Raw genomic sequence first — 23123 nt, forward strand, 5'->3', positions numbered from 1 at the left:
TAATCACATATTCAACATGGGCATTATAAGCCTGGGCCATTTAGTGTATCCAGGTCTGGGTCACAGGTCCATCGGTCATCCTGCAACAGTTTCTGATTTCACTTTGTGCTGAAAGCCTAATATCCAGAGTCCTATTGCAAGTAGGACTAGTCAATAAACTCCAGATCCAACAATCTGATCTCAGTCAGGTCTTAGTTGTTAATTGTTACTGAATTTCTTCCAAATTTTCCCTTTATCCATTCACTGCATTTTTGGTTTCCAAACCCTTTCAAGAAACCTATTTTACATTTTTTCCATTTTTCTAGATGCCTTTCTTGTGCATGACATTCCTACATTCATAGTTAAATATCAAATTGATTGTTGTCTTTATCTTTAATCTCAAAATTTCCACTCATGGTGTATCTTTCAAATCCTGGTTCACCTCTCAAATTCGTTACTAGGACATTAATAATTAGAAAAGCTAAAGTGAGTAGCTAATGGAAGTTTATCTGACTTACAGTCAAACATATTAAACTTTTCTAAGATTTTAATCAAATAAGGACTTCAATTAATAAAGATGGTTCCATTTTCCACATTCCTATAGATCTCAATCCCTAAAATTTTGCTCCTTGGCCCTAAGTCCTTCATTTCAAGTTCTAACTTCAAGTTATCTTTAATTTCAGCAATCTGATCATAACAAGAATATGCTATTGATATGTCATCAACATGTACAAATATAATACAGCAGAATTTGAAGTATAAAACGTAATGACAACTGTTATACTCATTCCTATGGAAACCTATGCTATACATGAATGAGTCAAACCTTTTGTTCCATTGCGTATGGGCTTGCTTAAGGCCATAAAAAGACTTCTTTAAAGGCAAACTTTGTTCTCATTGTCAGCAGTCACATAACCCATAGGTTTACGACAAAAGATTAAAAAAATGAAACAAAATAAAAAATTAAGGAAAAAAATAAAAAAGAAAGAAAGAAAAAAAGAACTTAACCCGTAGGCTGTTGCATATAAATTACCTCCTCTAAGTCATGATGGAAAAAGACAAATTTAGCATCAAGTTGTTCCAAAAACGTGTCAAATTGTACAACTAAGACAATGACAACCTAGGGTTTTATACTTAACAACATGTGAGAACACTTCATTAAAATACACCCCTTCTTTTTTTACAAACCCCTTGGCAACTAACCTTGGCTTGTATCTCTTGAAGTTAGTAACTCCATCATCCTTTATTTTAAAAATTCATTCACAAGGTAGTAATTTCTGGTTTTTATGTATCAACAAGAACCCAGGCCTCATTTCTATTTATTGAATCTGATTCTTCTTTTATAGCCTTTAACCATGACTCTTTATCCTTACAGATGATTGCCTCCTCTTAAGTATTTGGGTCAATAGACACTAAATTAGATGCTGCCTCTTCAGCTAATGCAGCCAAATGGCCAAATATCTCTTTGGTGGTCGTATTTCTCTCCTAGAGCTGCCTTTAGCCAATAGATAATTACTCAATCTTGAGTCTCCCCCTGAACTGCATGCCCAAAACAGGTTCAGGTGCATATACTTCATTATCAGGTTCAACAATGGGTGAACCTTCTATATTGGATTGAGGGAGGAAGGCCTTTGGTGTATCAATAACAGGTCCATCTTGGGTCTTAACTAAGTCTTCATTTTCTATGTATGTCATGGCTTGTTCAAACTCAAATTATCCTGCCCATCGATTTTTCTTGTTTTCTAGTTTCCATTGTTCCAATAAGAATTTGTCTATTGGATCTGCCTTACAATAAATCAAATTCCTCCAAGCACAGAACTTGGGCATAAACTATTGATGATCAGCTCTATTTTCTGCATGTTAATAATGCTTCTCTAGAATTATGGTTTCCTTGAATCCTTTTCCTGGATCTGATACCTGTTGATTGCTGGGTTAATCTGGTTATTGATACTTCAGAACACAATTTTCCTACCTCTACAAAGATTCTATCAATTTAATCAATCCAGTGAATTTAAGTCAAGCCTTGAATGGCTGTTTGTCACTCTAAGGATAGCATTTGACCAGAATATTGGCCTCATGGCTTTCATTTGAATGCTTGATCATCTGAAATCAATTCTTTAGTTTTCAACTCTTAACTGCAACTCTGGTTTCTAATTCCCAGTTCATAAGTGACCAAGATTTTCATTAATTATTTGTTTGTGTGTGTGAGAGAGATAGGGTAACAAAATGGAGATAGGGTACCATGGGTATTTTTTTGGGGAATTTCATAGGTAAGATATATAACTAACAATGTGAGGATTCGAGGAAGGGTAGAGGGGAAAGTAAGTGCAATAAAACCTCATGGTGAAAGATGTCTAGGACAAAGAAAAAAGCTCATTTGTTTAATCATTCAGAATGATAGAAATGAAAAATGCAATAAACCAATAGGGAATGCATTTCTAGAGATGTTTTGCCTTTTCTAAAATTAAAAATAAATTTTAAAATAAAAAATAAAAAACAACAACAACCACCCAAAGAAGAAGCCTGAAAAGTGCAAGAACCACATAATTCTTCTACAGGGTTTACCAGAATCTTTATGGCATGTGCGTCCATTTTTCATGTGCAGGTTAGACCTCCAATTTTGACAATAGATGATGACTCTCTTCCTGAAGCATTTGAGGGTCAAAGCAATACAAATTTGCAGTTGGACTTGCAAACGTCAAATCTCTTGAGTGTTGAGCAACTTCTAGAATCGGTATGCTAGCCATTTTATCCATTATGCAATCACAATATTTATCCACTTGAACAGCTTTGAATTAATTGGCAAAGGAAAGGGGTGTTGATAAACTGTACAGGCCTCATCCTTCGTCTTCCCCAGTAGATTAAATTATTCAAAAATAATTTACTTCTCTTACAATTCTCAATGCATCATCCTGAGAATGGCAATGTCTTAATTGGATGAACATTAAAGCATGCCTCGATGACGTAGGCAACATGTTCACAAACTTGAGTGCTTATAAAACTCCCACTTAGCAGATGTAGCAGCCCTTGTTGGTGGCAGCAATCTGTCACATTCTGATGGTTTAATACTGCTTTTTGTATTTTTCAGCTTTAAATTATGTTCCATGACTTCCATCATTATCAAATCTAAATGCATTACATCATGCTATGAGAACCTAAGCTCAGTAGGAGTTAACCAAAGTAAGTAAATTCATTTAAGATGGGAAAAGGTACTTTTTTGATGGCTATGATTATATTTTGTGGAGATATATGTGGAGAAAGGTAGGGATTATATTTGGTTATAGGAATTTTATGGATAATAGAGTGGATTTTATACAAGGGATTAAACCACTGGCTCGCTTTTATGGTGGTGCTATGGTAAAACTGAAGGTTGTTTAAGTTTATGCGAGTTTTGGGTTGTTTTACTGTTCACATGAACAGTAATGTGAATAGTATTATGCTAGTGATGCTACTCTACTTTCTATTTCTAATGTAGGAATCTTACTACATGAGTTTTGGGAGTTTCTAGAAAGCATAGTTTCTATTTTCTGTTAGTTACTAATTTTAAAACTTTCATTTTTTAGTACTTTCTATTTTTAACAGATTTTAGGAGTTAGAAGACTAGAAATTTTTGTTCATAAGTTTGTGCTTTTTATTTCCTTTTTTAGAGGGCAAGATGGCTTGCTTCTCAAGTTGTAATCTAAACTATTGATATCTATAAATAAGAGGCTGCAATTTTAGGAATTCTAAACTAGAATCGCAAGCTTATGTGATTCTTATCAGTTCTTCTTTCTTCTCTTCTCTTCTTCTTTTTTCTTCTTCTCATCTTCTTGTTATTGCACTGTTTTGGTTGATTAAAGTTTACTTTTCCAACATGGCATCAAAGCTTTTTTAATCAAAACAGTGTTGTTCTCGGTATTCTCTTCTGAAGCTCTCTTTCGGTGTCCCTCTCTTTGGTGCGCAGCCACGTACTGCTGTGCTTATTTTATCCTTAGATCAGATGATAATATAAGCTAATCTCTTATACCTTTGATTCCCTAATATCCTAGAACTTGATCTGTTGTTCTTAATCCTACTTTTCTGCACACTGTAGAATTTATTCTACTCCATTCGGTTATGCACTCTGCAGAATTTATTTTGTGATTCTTCTTTAAGTTTTGGCTAGTGATTTATATGGTTTGTTTCTTTGATGACTTATGAAGGACTCATCAATGCTATGAACAACCCAGGGAATTCAGACAAAGTTTGGTGTTTCAGATCAGACTCACTTCATGTGATAGATTTTTGGGCAAGTTTTTTTTTTGTTGTTGTTCTTTGAGACAAAGACTAGCTGTATGTTTCAGACAAGGAAGAAAATTCTACCAAAACTGGAATTTCGACCTTGCAAAAGGCCAAAATTTCGATGTTTAGGTCGAAATTGGACACTTTTTTTTTTCTCCTGGAATTTGGAACTTCAATTTCAGGCCTCATATGGACCCAAAATGATTTGGATTGCATAGTACCTATTTCAAGCATAATAAACACTATAGAACTACTAGTTTACCAAAAAAATCATTGAAAATGTAACATTCAAGTATATACTACATATGAGAAGAGGCGAGAATGTTACCAATTACAAGTCTACTCTATTCCATGTCTCCCTCTTCCATCTGCACCCCTTACAAATGACAATACAAGTCCCATGATGTTTGCCCCATATAGTTGTCGACGTAGTCGGCAACTGCAACTCTGTACAAGGCCTCATCCACATGCTTAAGATTTCCTAATGGTGGGAAGTTCTAAATCTCCGGATAAGGAATTGGCTCAACTGCATATGGAAAGGCTGTGTTATAAAGTGGAAGATCTGCTTAACAAATGAAGGATCACTTTGGTTGCCAGCATAAGGTCCATACTGACAATAAGGTTCCAATGGCTGACTCCGATAGGTGGAAGTGGGAGGGACACCATAAGCTCCATAAGCTCCATAACCATAAGGCTCCACTAGTGGTAGACCATGAGTTTGATAGCCAGGAGGGACACCATATGGTCCATAGCCATAAGCTCCATAAGTCAACCCAGTAGAACCAATACTCTCCACAACAGTATTATATGAGGACTATGTAGGCCTATGCCATCCGGATCCTCTGGAGGTGGAGTCTCTGGAATCATTTATGCTCATCGATATCATAGATCCCACCAAGCTCTTGGCATTAGCCGGATAGTATGACCCATATGATGGCGTGTCCTCTGTGCTATACCCGTGTTGTCTCCCCTTCCCCTTCCTCGAATATGTAGGGGAAGCATTTTGGCCTCGAGATGCAGCTCCAGTATGGTATGAATCCTGTGTCAGGTGTGTGAACTGACTCTCGCTTGTGAATCTCGGTGGTCGTCCTCCCCCCTGACTCTCACGTACTGGTGGTGATGGTGGTCGTCTGTCCCTAAGATCAGCTGAATCCTGATCACGAGGTCCAACACCCTCCTCATCCCCTCCATCATCATCATCGTCATCATTATCACCATCGTCGTCATCATCGGAGGCCTAAGTCACATCATCCTTAGTGTTGGACCAGACAATCAAATCCTCACTTTGGGTGGATGCACTAGGGTGTGGCACGAAGGGACGTGCGGATGCTACATTTGCACTCCCCTTTTGGGCCATGAAGTCCTCCACATCAGCCCCCATCTCCTTTAGAATCCTGTCTCTGGGACGACTTCCCTCCTCATCCAGCAATGGCTCTCCATTGTCCCTGATCCAGTCAACTACTGGGTTATCATCATCATCCATCTCAAATATGTTGGTCAACTCAATATTGTTATTCTCTTTGTCCATCCCTTGTCTAATATGATCCTCCCTTAGTCTTATATTATAGTGTATGTACGCAAGGTCCTCTAAACACTTCACACCCAATCGGTTGCGCCTCTTTGAGTGAATGAGGCTGAAGGTGCTTCAATTTTGCTCATAACTAGTGGCAGAACATGTCTGGGAGAGCACCTTACTTGCAATCGTACTAAAGTGGGCTGAGTCACGTCCAAATTGTAACCACCATTCAACTACAACAAATATAGATTCCAAATCATTTCAGTACTTAAATAACTAAGTTAAAGATAAAATATAATAAGTAAATATATAATGAATGAACTTACCCTCAGGGGTGGATTTCTGTCCGATACAGCCATGGAACTACCGAAGCTCCTAGTGGCATCCCTAAATGCCTATCTAATATATAAAGAAAAAAAAAACAATAATTAGTTGCTAGGTTAAGTATAAAACTATGAATTGTGAATATCAAATCAATATCTCACCTCCTTAAGGATGATTGCTTGTTTAGATGGATCTAGCTCCAACTTCTCCACTACAATTTGGACGGCATCCATCAAATATTGCCTCATCCCAAGATTGTCCTTGTAATGGTACTTGGGATTTTTGTGTAAGAAAAAATATGTCATAAAAGGGAAGAGTTAACACTTAATAGTGTGATAACATAATGAAAATTAAATTGAATACTAGACTTAACAACTCACCAGCCTTATGCAGTGGATGTTGCAACATAGACTCCCATCTTACTTGGATGATTTTGAGGACTTTCTTGTTGTTTTGTGGATAGACTTGAGCAACTTGCTGCTTCATCCTCTATATTGCAGCCCATATGTGTGGTAGAGTAGGTCTTCTCTACTGATCTACCATCCTCAAAACATATACCACAAGCTCAAGCATCTTCACCACTATCCTCACATTGTGCCAAAAAGTCTTGTCGAGTTTGATTAACTATGCTCTTCTTCTTCCTAAGGATGAAGAGCCCTCCCAGCTAAACCACTGCTCTGATGCGAACATGTTCCTAAGGCCAATCTTTCTATTCTCAAAGCTTTGTAGTACTATCCAATTGATAGTAAATCTGGTTATGCCTGGCCTTACTAAGTCACCCTAACACTTGTCCCTCATCATTTGTAATGCATAGGTGTGGTTATAGATGAAGGTTCTAACTTGTCGGGCTTGCTCCATGGTCTTCTTCACAAGCTTGACATTTTCGATGCCCTTGAGCATTAAGTCAATGCAGTGAGCAACACATGGAGTCCAAAGAGCCTATATATGTTCATCCATCAAGGCATTAATACAAAGTCATAAATTGTACATGTAATGTAAATATATGTATTTAAAAATGAAAATTAGTACTATATGTTTTGATACCTGGAGTTCCACTTCATCTTCAACCCAACTTTCTTGTAGTTGGAGCCATTATCAGTCACAATTTGGATCACATTCTCCACTCCAACCTCCTTCACCACTTGCTTTAATAATTTATAAATGTATATTGCATACTTCTTATCTCTGAATGCTTATTGACTTGAGGAACACTGTCCTCCCATCACAATTCAATATGAAATTGATGATGGACTGTCTAGTTGGACCAGTCCAACCATTAGCCATCACAATACACAGTCACTCCATAATGAGCCCACACGAACTTTAATCCATTAATATACCCATTTAATTCCTCCTTATGCTTAGGCAAATAGACATAATATATCTCATATGGAGTGGGTCCCTATACACCACTCACAGTCCTACCTATCTCCTCAATCATATCCCTTTAGTAAGGCCCTTGGGCTATATGTGTTGGAATACTATGGTAATAAGCCCATATGGAGAAAGCCATCCCCACTTTTTCCTTCAAACTCCCCCATAAGTGCTTCAACTTTCTCTAGTCAGGCATCCTAAATAGGACCGGATCATTGCGAAGAATCTCCAGACCCGGATTTGTAAGATGTGTTGATGAAGCTCAACCCCTTGTTGGGGCCCGTGGGATAGGAACCTCTTGCCTCACATTTTGACTCATCCTCATAAGGAATTAGGAGTTGTCTGTGTCTTCCATACCTTATAACTCTCTAGAGGACCCACAACCCAGAGACCTCTGTTGCCTTCTCATGTCATCAACCCTATGTTGCTCTCTACTCTTCATTATCGCCCTCTTGATCTGTTTGGCCACTAGGTTAGGGTCACATCCATAGTCTCTTGGCTCATCCAGACCATAATCCTTGGGCTCTGAAAGATCATCTAGGCATGCATCCTCGAACTCCTTCCTCTTTTGTTTTCCCTCAATAATATATGAGGCCATTGTCTTCTTGACCTCTAAGGGCACCTTTTGGCACCCTACTACATCCCTGTTTCCACCAGCTAAAGGCACCTTCAGTCTAGTGGCCCCACCTCCTCCTATTTGTTTCTTGTAGTAATTACACTCGCTCTTCTTCCTATCAGCTGTCAGTGGCCTCCCTTGTTGCCAAGTTGTGTCTGACATCTTTAAAAGAGAGTGCCTAATACAAGAAATACACATGAACTATCTTGAATAGCTCCACAATATGCTCCAAAAATTGCATACATGCTTCTAAAGTTCTAATAATAACCTCCTATTTTTAAATATATATATATATAAATTTAGTCCATTGGAGGATGGACAAAGGTTATTGTTTCTTTGGTTCTGTTGATGAGCCATTTTTTGAAAGGGTTTATTGTTTGATTTATTGTTCCATTGTTCCATAGATAATCTATCTGATGTTCTTCAACATAAGAGGCAAAACAGACAAAGAATCTCATGTTAATTTTGTATTGTTCCATATCATGATACCAACCATCACGAATTTGGATTTTTTCACGAAGATTAAATTTATTGTTAAACCAATTTTTCTTAAGGGCATTGTCAGGGCTGCTAAAGTCTTACTGGAGCAACTCTTTATCGATCGAGAAGGTCGATCAGACATAATCATCATTAATGATGAATTTCTTGAGGGAACTTCCATTGCTGAAGGAGTCGGTGACTCGAGATCAGCTTGGCTTTCCTCATACTGTTCAGATTGTTCTTCCCTGGTATAAACACCATGGGCAATATATTATATAAAGTAAACATACTTAAATTTAAAAATATATAAAATTTACACTATCTTAAAAAGCTCCACAACATGCTTCCACTAATACTCTCCTATTTTTAAATTTAAACAGAATTTTTTTTTAATATTGAAATATTTTTAAAATTATTTAAATATATATTAAATATAGTAAAAATAGATAATTAACAGAAGAAAAAAAATCGATTCAACACCATCACAGCAATATGGTGTCTCAACTCTCACATACATTTATTTAAATCTCATACATCTTCTATACATATACATTTTTAGCAATATACATAATTCACAAAATAATTTAACAGAAAAATAAAAAAATAGTAGGAAGAATAAAAAATTAATTTTGACACTACAAATTCATAGATCAACACTATAAAGTAAACATACTTAAATTTGAAAGCACACAAACAAATCAAAAATAAAAAAATGAGGAAGTTGGTTACTCACCTTGCAAGATTTGAGAAAATCTACAATGGAGGAGCAAATCTAGTGTTTGAATGAAATGGAGTTGTAGAAATTAGGTGAAAAGATGGATGAAAGGAAGAGAAATAAAAAAAAAAGTTTCAAAATATGGTTGAAATCTTAGAGTTGATATCGCTTGAAATGGGTTGAAATGATGATAGGTCGATATATTGGTTGAAAAGAGTCATTTTATAACTGGGCCAGTGTCGTTTCGTGATATCATGTCGTATCGATGGATGTTTCGGTCAATACGACACAATATAATACATATCGTGTTCCTACTTGTGCATTTCGTTTCGATTTGTGATTTTGCAGACATTTCGATCGAAATTTTGGTCAAATGTTCTTCCATGGTTTCAGATTGCAATCCTTTACGTGATATTTCTTACACAAGCCTTTTTGGGTCTTCTCTAAGGTGCGATCTACCTAGTATTGAATTCCTAGGCAGCTATTTCCTTCTTTATATGATAAGGGCTGTGATCTATCTTTCTTGTTGTGTTTGCATCTCAGCTACTGGTTTACAACCTACAATGGTATACAATGTTTTCTACGAATCCTTAGGCAGCTGTTTCACTTAGGTTTCAATTAATTAATCTATCTTAAAAAATTTCTTCCTGATTGACATTATAAACCTTGTCCTATCTTTAATTCTACCCTCTATATCCCTATTTTCATGATTTGGCTGCCTATTACATCCTTCATATTTAATATATTTGGTTTTTTGTTTGTCAATACCTTCCTTTAATGGTTACCCATCTTCCTCATACTATATTAGAATCTTGCCATTAAGAATTTTTCCTTCTAAGTCTGTCCTCCATTTATAAATCTAGTTCCTTTCATGTCCATCACTTCTTTATTTACAAATAGCCTCTTGAAAGAATTCTGGTTTATTATAATGTTACCATTATCTTAATCCACCATGGGGGAGAGTTTGGAAGATGTTTCTTGGATTCAGAATTGTTGGACGAATGAAGATTATATCTACTATAAAGGTCTCATTGAAAATTATTGCTTGGGATATTTTTATACTGGATATTAATTGTCATTAATTATCCATGTGTAATGCTACATGTGAGGGGGAGAATGGTATATCTACTCAAGGTGTGCTGAAGGATATTATGTGTGAAGATCTTTGTCCTCCTAAGATGGGATTCTACAACAATACATGTACCTACCTACCATTACCTATCTACTTGGTCTGTAGTAACCTATACTATTTTACCTCTCTGATTGTGGTCTGCAGTAACTTATACAACCATTTGCCTATCTAGTCCGCAATAACCTATGTTGTCTTTTACCTATCTACTTGGTCTACAGTAACCAAAACTGTCTTTTACCTACCTGCTTGGTCAACAATAATCGATATTGTCTTTTACCTACCCATACTTTACCAACTACTTGCCTTCTTGCAAAGTGCTTATATGAACATTGGAGTTGCAATTTTGAAGAATTAGTGTAGATATTCCTCCCTACTACTGGCATTATTTGGATAGTGCCTTTGATGCTATTATATTTATGGGTCGTCGATTGTTCTCATTATTGGTGGTTTGTTCGACATGAAGAGTTAAAGTTTTTTTTTTTGGTGTTAGTTATCTCTTGGGTGAAGTTCTCTTAATGTTTATCGATATCTGCTATTGCTACGCATTCAAAATTGGTACTAACAAGTTTATTCGTATTGTGCAAGCTGAAGTTTGCTTTGTGTATACTCTAGCTTGAAGGGGAGTGTTGAAGTATATGCAAGTTTTGGGTTGTTTTACTGTTCACATGAATAGTAACGTGAATAATATTATGCCAATGATGCTACTCTACTTTCTATTTCTAATCTAGGAATCTTGCTACACAAGTTTTGAGAGTTTCTAGAAAGCATAGTTTTTATTTTCTTTTACTTATTAATTTTAGAACTTTCCTTTTTCAGTACTTTCTATTTTGGACAGATTTTAGGAGTTAGAAGACTAGAAAATTATGTCCATAAGTGTACTCCTTATTTTCTTTTTTAGAAAGCAAGATGGCTTACTTCTCAAATTGTAATCTAAACTATTGATACTTATAAATAAGAGGCCGCGATTCTAGGAGTTCTAAGCTAGAATCGCAAGCTTATGTAATTCCTATCAATTTTTCTTTCTTCTTCTCTTCTCTTCTTCTTTTTTCTTCTTCTCATTTCTTCTTGTTATTGCACTATTTTGGTTGATTAAAGTTTATTTTTCCAACAAAGGTAATTTGAGAGAATAGGCTAGGTATGGCCAACATATTAGGTGTTGTTTTTTGCATATTGTGAGGTCTACTGGTGTTTAGGGTTGTTAATGTTGTTTCCCTAAGTGTGCAGGTTTGAACATCTGTCAAACATTGACTGCAGAAAACCATGGTAGTATGATATAGTAAAATTTGAAGGTCAAGTACAATGTCTCTAGCTGTGTTGTGAAATTTGTATTGATTCAACATTTCATTCTGGCAGAACCCCCCCCCCCCCCTCTCTTCCAAAACACAAAAAGGAAGGCTTAGCTGAGTTGAGAGAGTTGCGGAACTGTGTCTGTGCCATTTTGCAATTACACCGAAACTATACAAAATTAGGAACTTCATTCATGTATTTAGTCTTATCATGGGATCTTCTTTCCTAAACCAATCATCCAAGACCCATCAGTGGCTAAGTTTTTGTGATGAAAGACACAAGATATTATGCTGTAGTTTAAAGTATAGTAGTGCCTTTGCTAATCAACTCCAGCGGTCAAATTTTATGAATTTTCTCTGCCTAGTAGAAGTCCTCCGGTGCTTGCAATGTGCCTACTAAGTTGTAGCACTTCATCATTGGAGGCATGAGATGCATCACATTTGATTATTTAGGAAACCAAAAGAGTGGAATATTGTTTTTCAGCATGCAACTAGGATAAGAGTGATGAAAACCACATCTAGGGCTAAAGGGTAATCTGGTAATTTCCCTAGACTTAGGGTTTGCTCAAGAAATTCAAGTGATAGGTATAAATGTTTTTAGGGTTTCTAAAGCAGTTCAAGCATGTTGAGTATGAAATTCAGATTTGAGCTCTATTGGATTTCCAAACTCAGATTTGAAATTTGAAATTTTAGGGCAAACTAGGGTTTTGGCTAGGGTTGGAAGAGGGGTTAGAGTTGCTGTCCTGCAGTTCAGACTTGATATGGGCACTGATCTGCAATTCAGAAGCTGTTTCAGAGAAGTAGGGGCTGAAGTAAGTATAGGTATTTTAGGGTTTTCTGAAATTTCTTAAAATTCTGCAGATTCGCTTGAAGAAGATCAAGTGCAGGAATTTTTAAAATCCAGAAAATAGGGCTGTTTTGAAGAACTAATAGTAGGGATGGTGCCTAGAGGATTGTGCGATCCTAATGGAGGGATAAAGAACTTAAACGGAGCTGAGAAGGGGTTTCCTAATGGAAGTGGGATATGGGTGCCATTGGGAAGGAGGGGCAGGTAGCTTGCGGGTGGCTTGGGAAAGCAGGGAAGGGTTTTGGGATGCCGTGGGGTGAGAGGAGGAGTTAGGGGGGAGTAGTGGGGCTTAGGGGATGCTGCTGATTTGTTGCAGCAGGCCAGCAGCAAGGCAGGGACTTGGGATGGTTGCGCAAGGCAGATAAAGGGTGGGGGAGGGTTGCGGACAAGAGGGGGAGACTGGGAATGGGGTGGGGGTGCTTCTCTTACTTGAAGGCTGAAGATGTCTTGCAGGCTTTGATGAAGGCTTGAAGTTACTGGATTATTGAAGAAGATGAAGAATTTTGCACAAAACACTCAACCAATGCCTACCCAATAAGGAGACCTTGGTCCTCAACTCAATCAATTCAATTAATCATCCAAACTGATAATAACAATGCATGAAAAGGCCATTTATAGCCTAAAATAACCGACTCTGACTCCAACTGGGATATCCTTACTAATAGGATTCCATTACATATTGGATGAGGCTTTTATCCAAAGGTACTAACAGATAAGGAATCTTATTTATCTAAGACTACTAAATAGGACTCCTTCAAAAACAACTTCAACTTGACATAGGATACTCAAAATAAATCCAAACCTGACTTGAATTGACTCAACGAAATTCTGAAAATTTTTCCTAAATCAATTTCAGAGGTAAATTAAGGGCTAAAATGCCCAAAATACCCCTCATTAAGGGTTCAGCCAACTTATGGAGGTTTCTTGGAGTCATCCTATGTGCCCCACTTGTGCATTCAGCCAAGGGGTCTTTGTGTTCACATCAAAAAGAAAATTCATAATACTTGCATCATAAAATTTGTAGTTGAATCTGACAAGGCAGTAAAGCTCCTCAACTGTATAAACTTCATAATCTGCATTTTATCCTTGTGGGTTTAGGCCACAGAAGTTAAAATCAATCTCTTTTGAACATGGACCTGGCAGAAGATAAAATCAATCAAGAACTTGTTAGTGATGCTTATATTTACTATATCCATCTATTGTTAATGAAAACAAAAGGAAAATGTTATTTAACTCAAAAACATTAGAGGTGAATATGAAAAGACAAAAATGGAGAGGAGCAAGCAATTTAGGTGAAGAAAGGAACGGAACCCAGGCAAGAAAGAGCGACAGTGGTGAATATTCAGCATTACTTTGTGCCTAACTTCATTCAGCTAGATAAGTGCTGTGGTTGTAATTTATGCCGAACACGAATACATTATCCTTTTAGCGTGTTTCAGACATAGTTGCTTTTGTCCCTAGTTTCTTGTGCACATTCCTATATGAGAAACACCTTTCACTTTGGGTGTGCCAATGACATCTGGCTTTGTGACCCATCAGATCTCTGCCTTTGGCCTTTCATTGGCTTTACTTGTCTTTCACCTGAACTTTAACTTTTTAAGGTTGGACTCTACTTCCTGATCTCTCTTAGCTCAGTTTATAAGTTGTAAATAATATCATTATTAGCTTCATCAATCTCATCAATTCACTGGATTCCAGCTTGCCGACTTTTTGTTTAACAAGTACCTTAAGTGCACTTACAAGGTGAAACCTGTGTAGGTTTTGGAGACAACCTCTCAAGTTGGAAGATTCTCGTTCTCGATGACACCTGATGTACCCTATAAAGAGATGGCTAACCATTGTGAGGCCCTTCTGCTGGGAAAGAGGCAAAAGATGTCAACTTTCATGGTTGCCCAACAAAAACAGGAAAATTTATTGAGTTTTTGTTTACGGGAAAATAATGAGGCAAAGAAGGTGCCATCTTATTCACAGGTTAGTGCTGGACCCCCTCCTCTGTAGTTATACGTGCTCTCTGTAAGTCATTCATACATATTTTTGTCCTGCATGAATGCACTCTATGGGCGTGTCCACTTCCATGCTTTTATGCACACCAACTTACTGTCCTTATTAAGTCATTTGACATGAAGCATGTAAAATTGCAGAATGGCAATCCTTTCCTTGACCAGAACATTAGTGCTAATATTCCCAAGCCGCCGTCAGTTGGCACTGGTCCAATGCTGTGTGCGACGGAGTTCCAGCAGCATCCCAGCTTCTGCAGGCTACCAACTTCAAGTCCATATGACAACTTTCTGAAGGCTGCTGGATGTTGATGCAAATAATATATATAACATTTCATTTCTTGGACTAGGCAATGAAGCAGTCAGACTGGCTGCTCAATGCCAGATGAAAATCTTCAACATACCAGTGCTCATGGGCTTCAAGAAACAGCTGTCCTCTCCAGTCTGCATTTCTGCCAACTATCATCATCAAGAGAGAGTATTGTGGATATCTTGTGTGAACTTTTCTTTGATGACACTTCATTCTTTTGATCTTTTTCATTTTCTCCCCATTTTGTAACGCATATATTCATGTTGGGGGCTTGTTCCTGGTTTTGCTTCCCCAGATGGTTTGGGTAAATGATCTCTATCATCAGATGTATAATCAATTTATTAGTTATTACTGTTGCTTTTGCCAAGATTGTAGTGAGGGTGTTTGTGAACTTTCTCATATGTAACATTTTGGAGATAGTATTTTTGCATAGCTAATGGTACTCACTAAGTTTTACATCATGCCCTTCTGCAATTTTGTGAAACACATGACAACCTATTCATATATTAAATAATGGTCATCAAGATTTTGCAGTTCTGAATAGATAAGTTAGCACATAATGCATTGTCTCTTCTTACTTATTCATTTGAATGCAAAATGTTTCAATGTCATAATTCTTCTTTCCCTTTTTTCCCTTATTTTCAAGTTTTTAAGATCTTGAGAAAGCCAGAGTAGCTAAAACTCTGGTAAGAGATTACACTGGAAGGTATTTGGATTCGGTTAATGATCTGCTAATGCTTGTAAGACGGAGGGTTCACTATTATTCGGATAAGCTACAGTTTGTACCCCAAATCTGATTTGGCTGAACCACTAAATTGGTCTGAGAAATGAACCGGGTTCAGTACACTTAGACGAGGTTGAGCAGGTGTGATGGTTATGAAGAAGCTGTAATAGTTTTGATAATACTTAAATAGGTTATTGTCAACGTAGGGTTGGTAGAGTGGTAGGTGTGTAGGTGAGCGCAAGCTGGCCCAAATGAACCTCAGATATAAAAAAAAATAATAATTTAAACAGATTGTGGTTTTTTTTGTTTTTTCAAATTCAAATTTGAAAAGGAGCTATGGTAGTAATTAACTACCTATGTGTTTATTTGTATTTAAGGAGAGTTGAAGAAGGAAACGTGGACAATAGGACACAAGACAAGAGCACATCATGAACAACTTCAATTTATCAACTAGTTTTATCTTTTTCTTTATGGTTTCAATCCATATGTTTATAGTCTTCTTTGAAAATGCTCTGGAAGTCTTTGATACGCTGAGGCAAGAAGATCAATCCTGCATTTGCATGGAGGTCAGATGGAGGCATTGATGTTTTCTTTGAATCCTTGGGACTCTGGCACGCCCGCACACCACATCATGCGTCAACGGTTGTAGGCAAGGATGGACTCATTTTACAGCAAAACATTTTTGGTACACCTGGTGGGATGTTCAGCCACCAATGAGTATTTTGCTCAAGGGATAAGGAGCATGGAAGTCATTCACAACAAAATAGATGAATATCATGATAGGATAGTTGAAAACCATTAAAACTATGGTAGAATCGATGAATACCAAGGTAAGATAATTGAAAATCATTAATATTATGGCAGAATGGCTGAATACTATGGTAGAATGGATGGACACCATGATAAAATGATTAAATAATTAAATACCATGAACTCAATGGTACCCCTACTCTTTCTAATATTCACCATGTTTTATTTGATTTTGATGGACTTAAACAGGGTTTATTAGTTATTCTGTTATATATTTTTCAAAGAGTGAGAAACAGCACAAAACCTAAAATCCTCAATAATTTAGGTTTTAAATTATTTCTTAGGTTCAAGAGCTTCTTTTCAATTGGTTATGATATATTTTTTAATGTCATTGTTGTAATTATTAATACTTGTTACATTCCACCAAAGAGAACATGTTTAACAAATGTATTTTTGTTTTGAAATATTTAAGAAATGTATTTAGAACATGTTTATCGAATGATCAAAATAAATATAAAAACATTTTTTTAAGCATGAAAACACTAAAAATGCGCTGGATTAGGCCAACCTAGTATAAGATAAGTCAAAGGGCTTGACTCAATTTGTTCCATCAGATATGAAGTTTTTGATGCACTAATCAAGTACCTAACATTTGGTGTCAGAGCTAGCACTTGACTAACGTGCCAAAAGCTTTAATAAAATGAAAGGAACTTGACCAATGGTATTGCGGAGAGTGGGAAACCTCTTCACTGCAAAGGGAGCATATTTTACGAGATCTTCCCAACAATGGGATTGAAGGGGGTTGATATTACCGCTAGAAATCAGAGTGGAAGAGAGTCTATCTATAGAGGATAGTTCATGGATGAGAACTTCAAACTGAAGTGCACTGGACCAGGTAAACTTTGAAATAATGATAACCATCTTTTAACTTCTCTGATGAATAAATTTGTTATAGACCCAGACATCTTTGGCCCAGCTGGATAGGGCCGGGCCCAGTCTTGGGCAGCCAGGGGCGTCAGGCCCATTTATTCTCGTCAGGAGGCCTTGGAAATAGGTGTTCCACGTGTCTAGCCAAAATCTCCGAATGAGATCAACACCTGACACAGCCTTGGATCTCCTTGAGCCCAGAGACGACAATATGTCTAATGGCCCTTGCTCGCCGAAGAGCAAGGGTGGCTGAAGGGACCTCTGACTTGCTCTACAGCCAGGAAGTCGCCCTAAGAGGTATGGATCCGGTTTATAAGGGGAAAGGGAGGCCAGAAGCGAGGTAAGCTCTACACTCTCCAGCCTTCATTATCTTTAGCTTTCTAACCCTTCAAGAGGATGGTCTTCATCATCTCTTAGGGTCTTCTCTCCTCAATGGAGTTCGCTACTTTCTGGCCTGGACTAACTCGATCGTCGGAGGTGGCTTCCTGTCCTCAGAGGCGGCCCACTTTCACCTTGTTTTGGTCTCAGGAACTGGAGTTGGGTTAGGAGCATACCAAAGAACCAAGACAACATTTCTTGCACCAACAAAAGTGCTCATAAACGTTGATGTTTATTTCTAAAAGATGACTTAAGAATATGCTTTTCTTGGGCACAAGGATACTTTTAATGGCAAATGTTGGTAAAGAAACCAATGATTCACATGTTCTTCATCACTCTAGGTAGAACACCCTCATAAGTGAATACCTATATTATTTTGGTTTATTCTCTTATCCAATTTTCTAGGTTGTTGCTTATACCTAAAGATGATCTGTTGCTTCTCTTTTTTTTTTGGCTAATGTGATTTTGAAATTGGTATCAGGTTGGATTGGCAAACATGTTGTGTTTGGTAAGTTGGTTTCTGAGATGGATGTGGTGTACAAGATTGAAGTGAAGGGGAGTTAAAAATACCCTTCTTATTGCAGGACTCAGAAACTCATCAAAAGGAGGATGGTAATGGCTTCTAATAATCGTGGAAAATGTTAAAAACATGTATCAGAAGATGGGAGACCAGATTTTTGTTCGTGTCTTGAGGTGGTCCTAGACGGGCTAATTAGGGGATGGGAAGTAGCATTAGGTTCTAAGATTCAGCTGAAAGAAGTTTGGATCAACTATGATGACTTGTTATTCCTTGTTTCGAAACCCAAGTATCAAGGCAGGCCTGCTGATTTGATTCCAATTTTTTGTTGTTTGTGGTTAGAAACATGTCAAATAATATATATTTGGAGTTCGCATCATGGAACTGGTTGTATTATTTAATTACTTTTAAGTGTCTAAATCATTCTAAGGAGAGTCCCTCTAGAGGATAATTCTGGGATTAGGTTGTATTGGTTATTTTCTTTCTAATGAAGAGAAAAAAAGAACTGAACAAAGAAGAAAATCACATATCATTAGACATGATGGGCTTTGAAATGTGAAATGCAAAGAAAACCAAGACAAATTATCTTCTTTTTCTTTGAAAGATGAACATATTTGAATGCACAAGTCTAAAAGAGAAGAAGCATAGAAATATTCCATCTAACATCCAAGGGCTCTGCAGCCTAAATATGTTTGGTCCAAGTGTGGTAAAAAAATAGATGCCAAAGCGACTCCCCTTACCTGGAGCAGAAAGAACCAATTGGGTTCGAGAGTCTCCATGTTCTTTTTTTTTGCCCAACAACTACAAATATTATATTAAAATATCCCAGGTAATAAACCTGGAAGAAGTATTGTTTACACAAATAAAACGAGGTGGAATCAACCACCAAAACCTAGAGCAAAAAGATTGCTCCACGAGCAATAGGCGAGTTTGAAGATCCGCTAATAAACCCGGAATCAACAAAGGAGAAATTTCAAGAGTTTCTCAATAATACCATACCACCCAATCAATGGGCGATTACACATTTAAAACGAAATAAGGCGCAATCGAAAATAAAATAACCATCAACATAAGAGTCAAAGCTAGATGAAGTCCATCTCAAGCCGCCCCACGGCGAGCGCTAGCGATCTTAGCTTGGGCAGCTATAAAGCATCCAGCTGCATCCCATAGGAGAGCTCCACGACCTCCTTGTAAAGTAGTTTTGTCCCATGCCCCATCGTGTCCATTTTCTGGTTATACCTTTAACAGGCAAACCCCCATTCACTAGTCTCCAAAAAATCAAAGAGTCTAAATTTGGGATGACTCTTAAATTTCCAAAAAGAAAATGACCCACCATTTTCTAGTTTTTTCATGGAGAAAAGAAGTCTCTATTAAGGAAACAACTGCCTTTTTTTGTGGAAAATTTCTCCGAGTTAAGAGATTGCAATCCCACATGTCCTTATTACTAAGCCTAATCTTAGTGATTGCATCCAAAAAATGCAAAGGAAGAGCTTTGCCTAATAGATTAGTATTCCATTCATCTAAGAAGGTAAACTTCGACACCTACGTTGGTTTAAAATTTGTATGTAATGTCTTTGAAATGGGTTTGTACCTAATAGCGGGGTTTGAGCTTTTTAGACATGGAACTCATAGGGTTTCAAGTCCCTAGTTCCGTTGAATTTTTGGGTAAAAAAAGGAACAATTAGGAAAATATTTTCCCTTGAGCACCCTTACCCAAAGGGATTCAGATTCAAAAAGTAATCTCCAAGCATTCTTTAAGAGGAGCTATGTTGTGAATTCAAGATTTTTGAAACCCAACTCCTCCCTGTGCACAAGGGACACAAGCTTTATCCCAGCTAGCTAAATGGAGATAATGAGACTAATCAGCAGAGCCATTCTAGAAATGATTGGTAATCGAATCAAGTTTTGAACAAACCTACTTTGGAATAGCAAAACATCCCGATGGGATAGAAGAGATCACAAATTTAATGAGTGGTTTTCATCCTACAAAACTTAGATAGATAGACTCTAGGAAGAAAATCTAGAATTGACTTTGTTAATAATGGATTGAAAACCATACTTACGAGATTAGGAATGAAATAATTTACTTCCTAGATATTTACATCCCGATAAGGTTTAAAGTATTGGTATCGAATATCGTATCGGTCCGGTAATTTTAAGAGACGTATCGTCCTCTATCGAATATTGTATTGTTTTGGCTAATGTATTTTAACGTAATTAAATGGAGAGACGTATCGATATGTATCGTATCGGTTTGGTCAAATATAAATATGTATCAGCTAGTATCGTATAGTATCGTGGGATACTTTAAACCTTGCATCCCGATTTCATGACTGGGATCTCTAATATTCTACTGAAGTCTTCTTGAATTTTTGAAGGCACATTTTTATTAGAAAAAATTACTATTTATTTCAAAATTGACTTCTTGCCCTGTAAGGGAGGCAAATAATTCCAGATTGGCCTAACAATAGAAAAATCATTTTATGATGCTCTATAAAACATAAATGCATCATCAGTAGAAACAAAAAAACGAAAAAAAAAGATGCGACATTTCAAGGGAAAATCGAGCTACTTTAATGCCCTTAAAGGCCCCAATATCATGATAGATTCCTAGAATACAGGAAAAAACTTCCATGATCAAAAGAAATAGGTATGGACTAAAGGACACCCCTATCTCAAACATCTCTTAGGATGAAAGTAACCAAATGGATCCCTAATATTCTACTTAAGTCTCCTTTTATTAGAAAAAAATACTATTCTTTTTTCAAAAATTGGCTTCTTGCCCTGTAAGGGAGGCAAATAATTATAGACTGGCCTAACAATAGAAAAATCATTTTATGACGCTCTATAAAACATAAATGCATCATCAGTCAAAAAAAAAAGATGTGACATTTCAAGAGAATATCAAACTACTTTAATGCCCTTAAAGGCCCCAATTTCATGATAGATTCCTAGAATACAAGAAAAAACTTCCATGACCAAAAGAAATAGGTATGGACTAAAACACACCCTAATCTCAAACCCCACTTAGGATGAAAGTAACCAAATGGGATCCTTATATTCTACTTAAGTCTTCTTGAATTTTTGAAAGCACATTTTTATTAGGAAAAAAATACTACTTTTTTCAAAATTGACTTCTTGCCTAGTAAGGGAGGCAAATAATTATAGAATGGCCTAACATTAGAAAATTCATGTTATTATGCTCTATAGAATATAAATGTATCATTAGTGGGAGAAGAAAAAAAAGATGCAATATTTCAAGAGAATATTGAGCTACTTTAATGCCCTTAAAGGCCCCCAAATATCATGATAATTCCTAGAATACAGGAAAGAACTTCTATGACCAAAATAAATAGGTATGGACAAAAGGACACCCTATCTGAAACCCCTCTTAGGACAAAAGTAACCAAATGGGGTGCCTTCCAGGTTAACAGAAAAGGAAGTAATGGAAATAAGATTAGCAATACATTGAATTTCAAGAGTGTCAAATGCTATTAGTAGAAGAATACCTAAAATAAAGCTTTATTCTAGAACAATACTTAGAATAAACCTCCATTTCGCTTTATCATATGCTTTTGAAATATCCAAGTTTAATTGCCACAAATCCCCGCTTACCCATATTCTTTTTGTCTATAAAGAAAAATATATCAATCATGAGAGTGTCAGATGACCACCTTAAGAGCTCTCCAACCAAGTTGGAATAACGGGATGCCGACACACAAAGAAAGCAGGAACGGTCCGAGTTCTAGAAAAATACCTCGAGCACGGCAACAATAATGGTTCTTGAGAGAGTTCTCAAGAACGATGAAAGTTCTCGTACCTTTTTCCATGTAGGAGGTGGGTTTATCTAGAGGTCAGATGCTTTTGAGAGATCCAAGTTTAATTGCCACAAATGCCGACTCCCTCCCCAATTCTCGGAATAGATACGGCGAGTGTTTTTGCGTAACTAACTCTTCTTGCTTGGTCAAGAGATCAGAAATGCTAGAGTTGGAAAATGTATATTTTTCCCAGTGTGGCACTCGGGACCCTTCTCCAACGAAGAATGTGCCCCAAAAGGGAGGTATTTGCCCCCTCGGGACCTTCTTCAAGGATAAGGTGAGCCATCCCAAGAGGGAGATATCTCTCCCGAATGAGGCCCTCGGGACCTTCTAAGAGGGAAGAGATGCACCCGTCCATGGGGTGCCTCTCTCTCCCGAGATGGGGACTCGGGACTTAGCTCCCCAGAGAGATTTGGGTCTGCCGGAAAAAAAAACCCCCGTGGGGGGGGGTAAACTTGGAATCTTGAGATGAGGGGTTTTAAACACTAAACCTTAGTAGTTAATGTTTCTTTCATTCCTTTCCTTTCCCCCATAAAATCCTATCTAAGCAGTTTAAGACTTTTTATAAGAGATGGAGTGCAAAAAGTGCTTTGCCACAAGACAATTCTTTTGGATCATGAAAGATTTGTCTTTCTAGCATCCCGTCACATCTAAGCAAACAAACTCAAATTTTGACATTTAGTATAAAAACTAATCATTTCTGTCCTACTTTATAACATCAAACAAATGGTTTAAGAATGAAATCCAATTAGGTGTCCTTTCATTGGATCGTGTTTGGGAGCAATGCCACTCAGCTCCCCACGGTCCAAATGCATTTTGGGGTCCAAAACAAATCTAGACCATCGAATGAACACTCCACTCAACAATCCAGATTTGCTCTAAACTTCAAAATGCATTTGGGCCTTTCACTGCTCTAAGCAAAATCACATTTTATCACCTAAATCGTGGTGTGCTTTTGATATAATGTGGCAGTTTCTTATGGAGAGGTGATAAGTCTAAGAAAGTCATGGTTCTAGTCCCTATCCTTCTATAATGTTCCTATTTCCCCCGGACTTGTAGGCCCTCAAGACGCTATGACTGGATAACAACATCGCCTAATTATGGAGAAAACGTAATTCTTTTTTTTTTAATGAGGTTCATCCAGGCCAGCTTGCGTGCACCATGACTAAAGAA

At 37.2% G+C, this 23123-nt stretch overlaps 1 protein-coding gene across 2 annotated transcripts in view; it reads left to right on the forward strand.

Moving 5' to 3' along the window:
• Positions 1-15278, forward strand: part of LOC149001650 (protein SEMI-ROLLED LEAF 2-like) — a 56848-nt gene extending 41570 nt beyond the window's left edge. For both annotated transcript variants that reach the window (XM_089136543.1, XM_089136544.1), the window contains 3 exons: positions 2585-2713; positions 14288-14500; positions 14671-15278. In XM_089136543.1, the coding sequence (XP_088992669.1) occupies positions 2585-2713; positions 14288-14500; positions 14671-14838 (510 nt within the window). In that variant the 3' untranslated portion in view covers positions 14839-15278. The remainder of the gene's footprint in view (positions 1-2584; positions 2714-14287; positions 14501-14670) is intronic.
• Positions 15279-23123: the final 7845 nt, after the last annotated feature.

The sequence above is a fragment of the Hakea prostrata genome, chromosome 10 (genome assembly GCF_041222555.1).
Source record: "Hakea prostrata isolate BN-2017 chromosome 10, UWA_Hpros_2, whole genome shotgun sequence".
NCBI classification, from domain to species: domain Eukaryota; kingdom Viridiplantae; phylum Streptophyta; class Magnoliopsida; order Proteales; family Proteaceae; genus Hakea; species Hakea prostrata.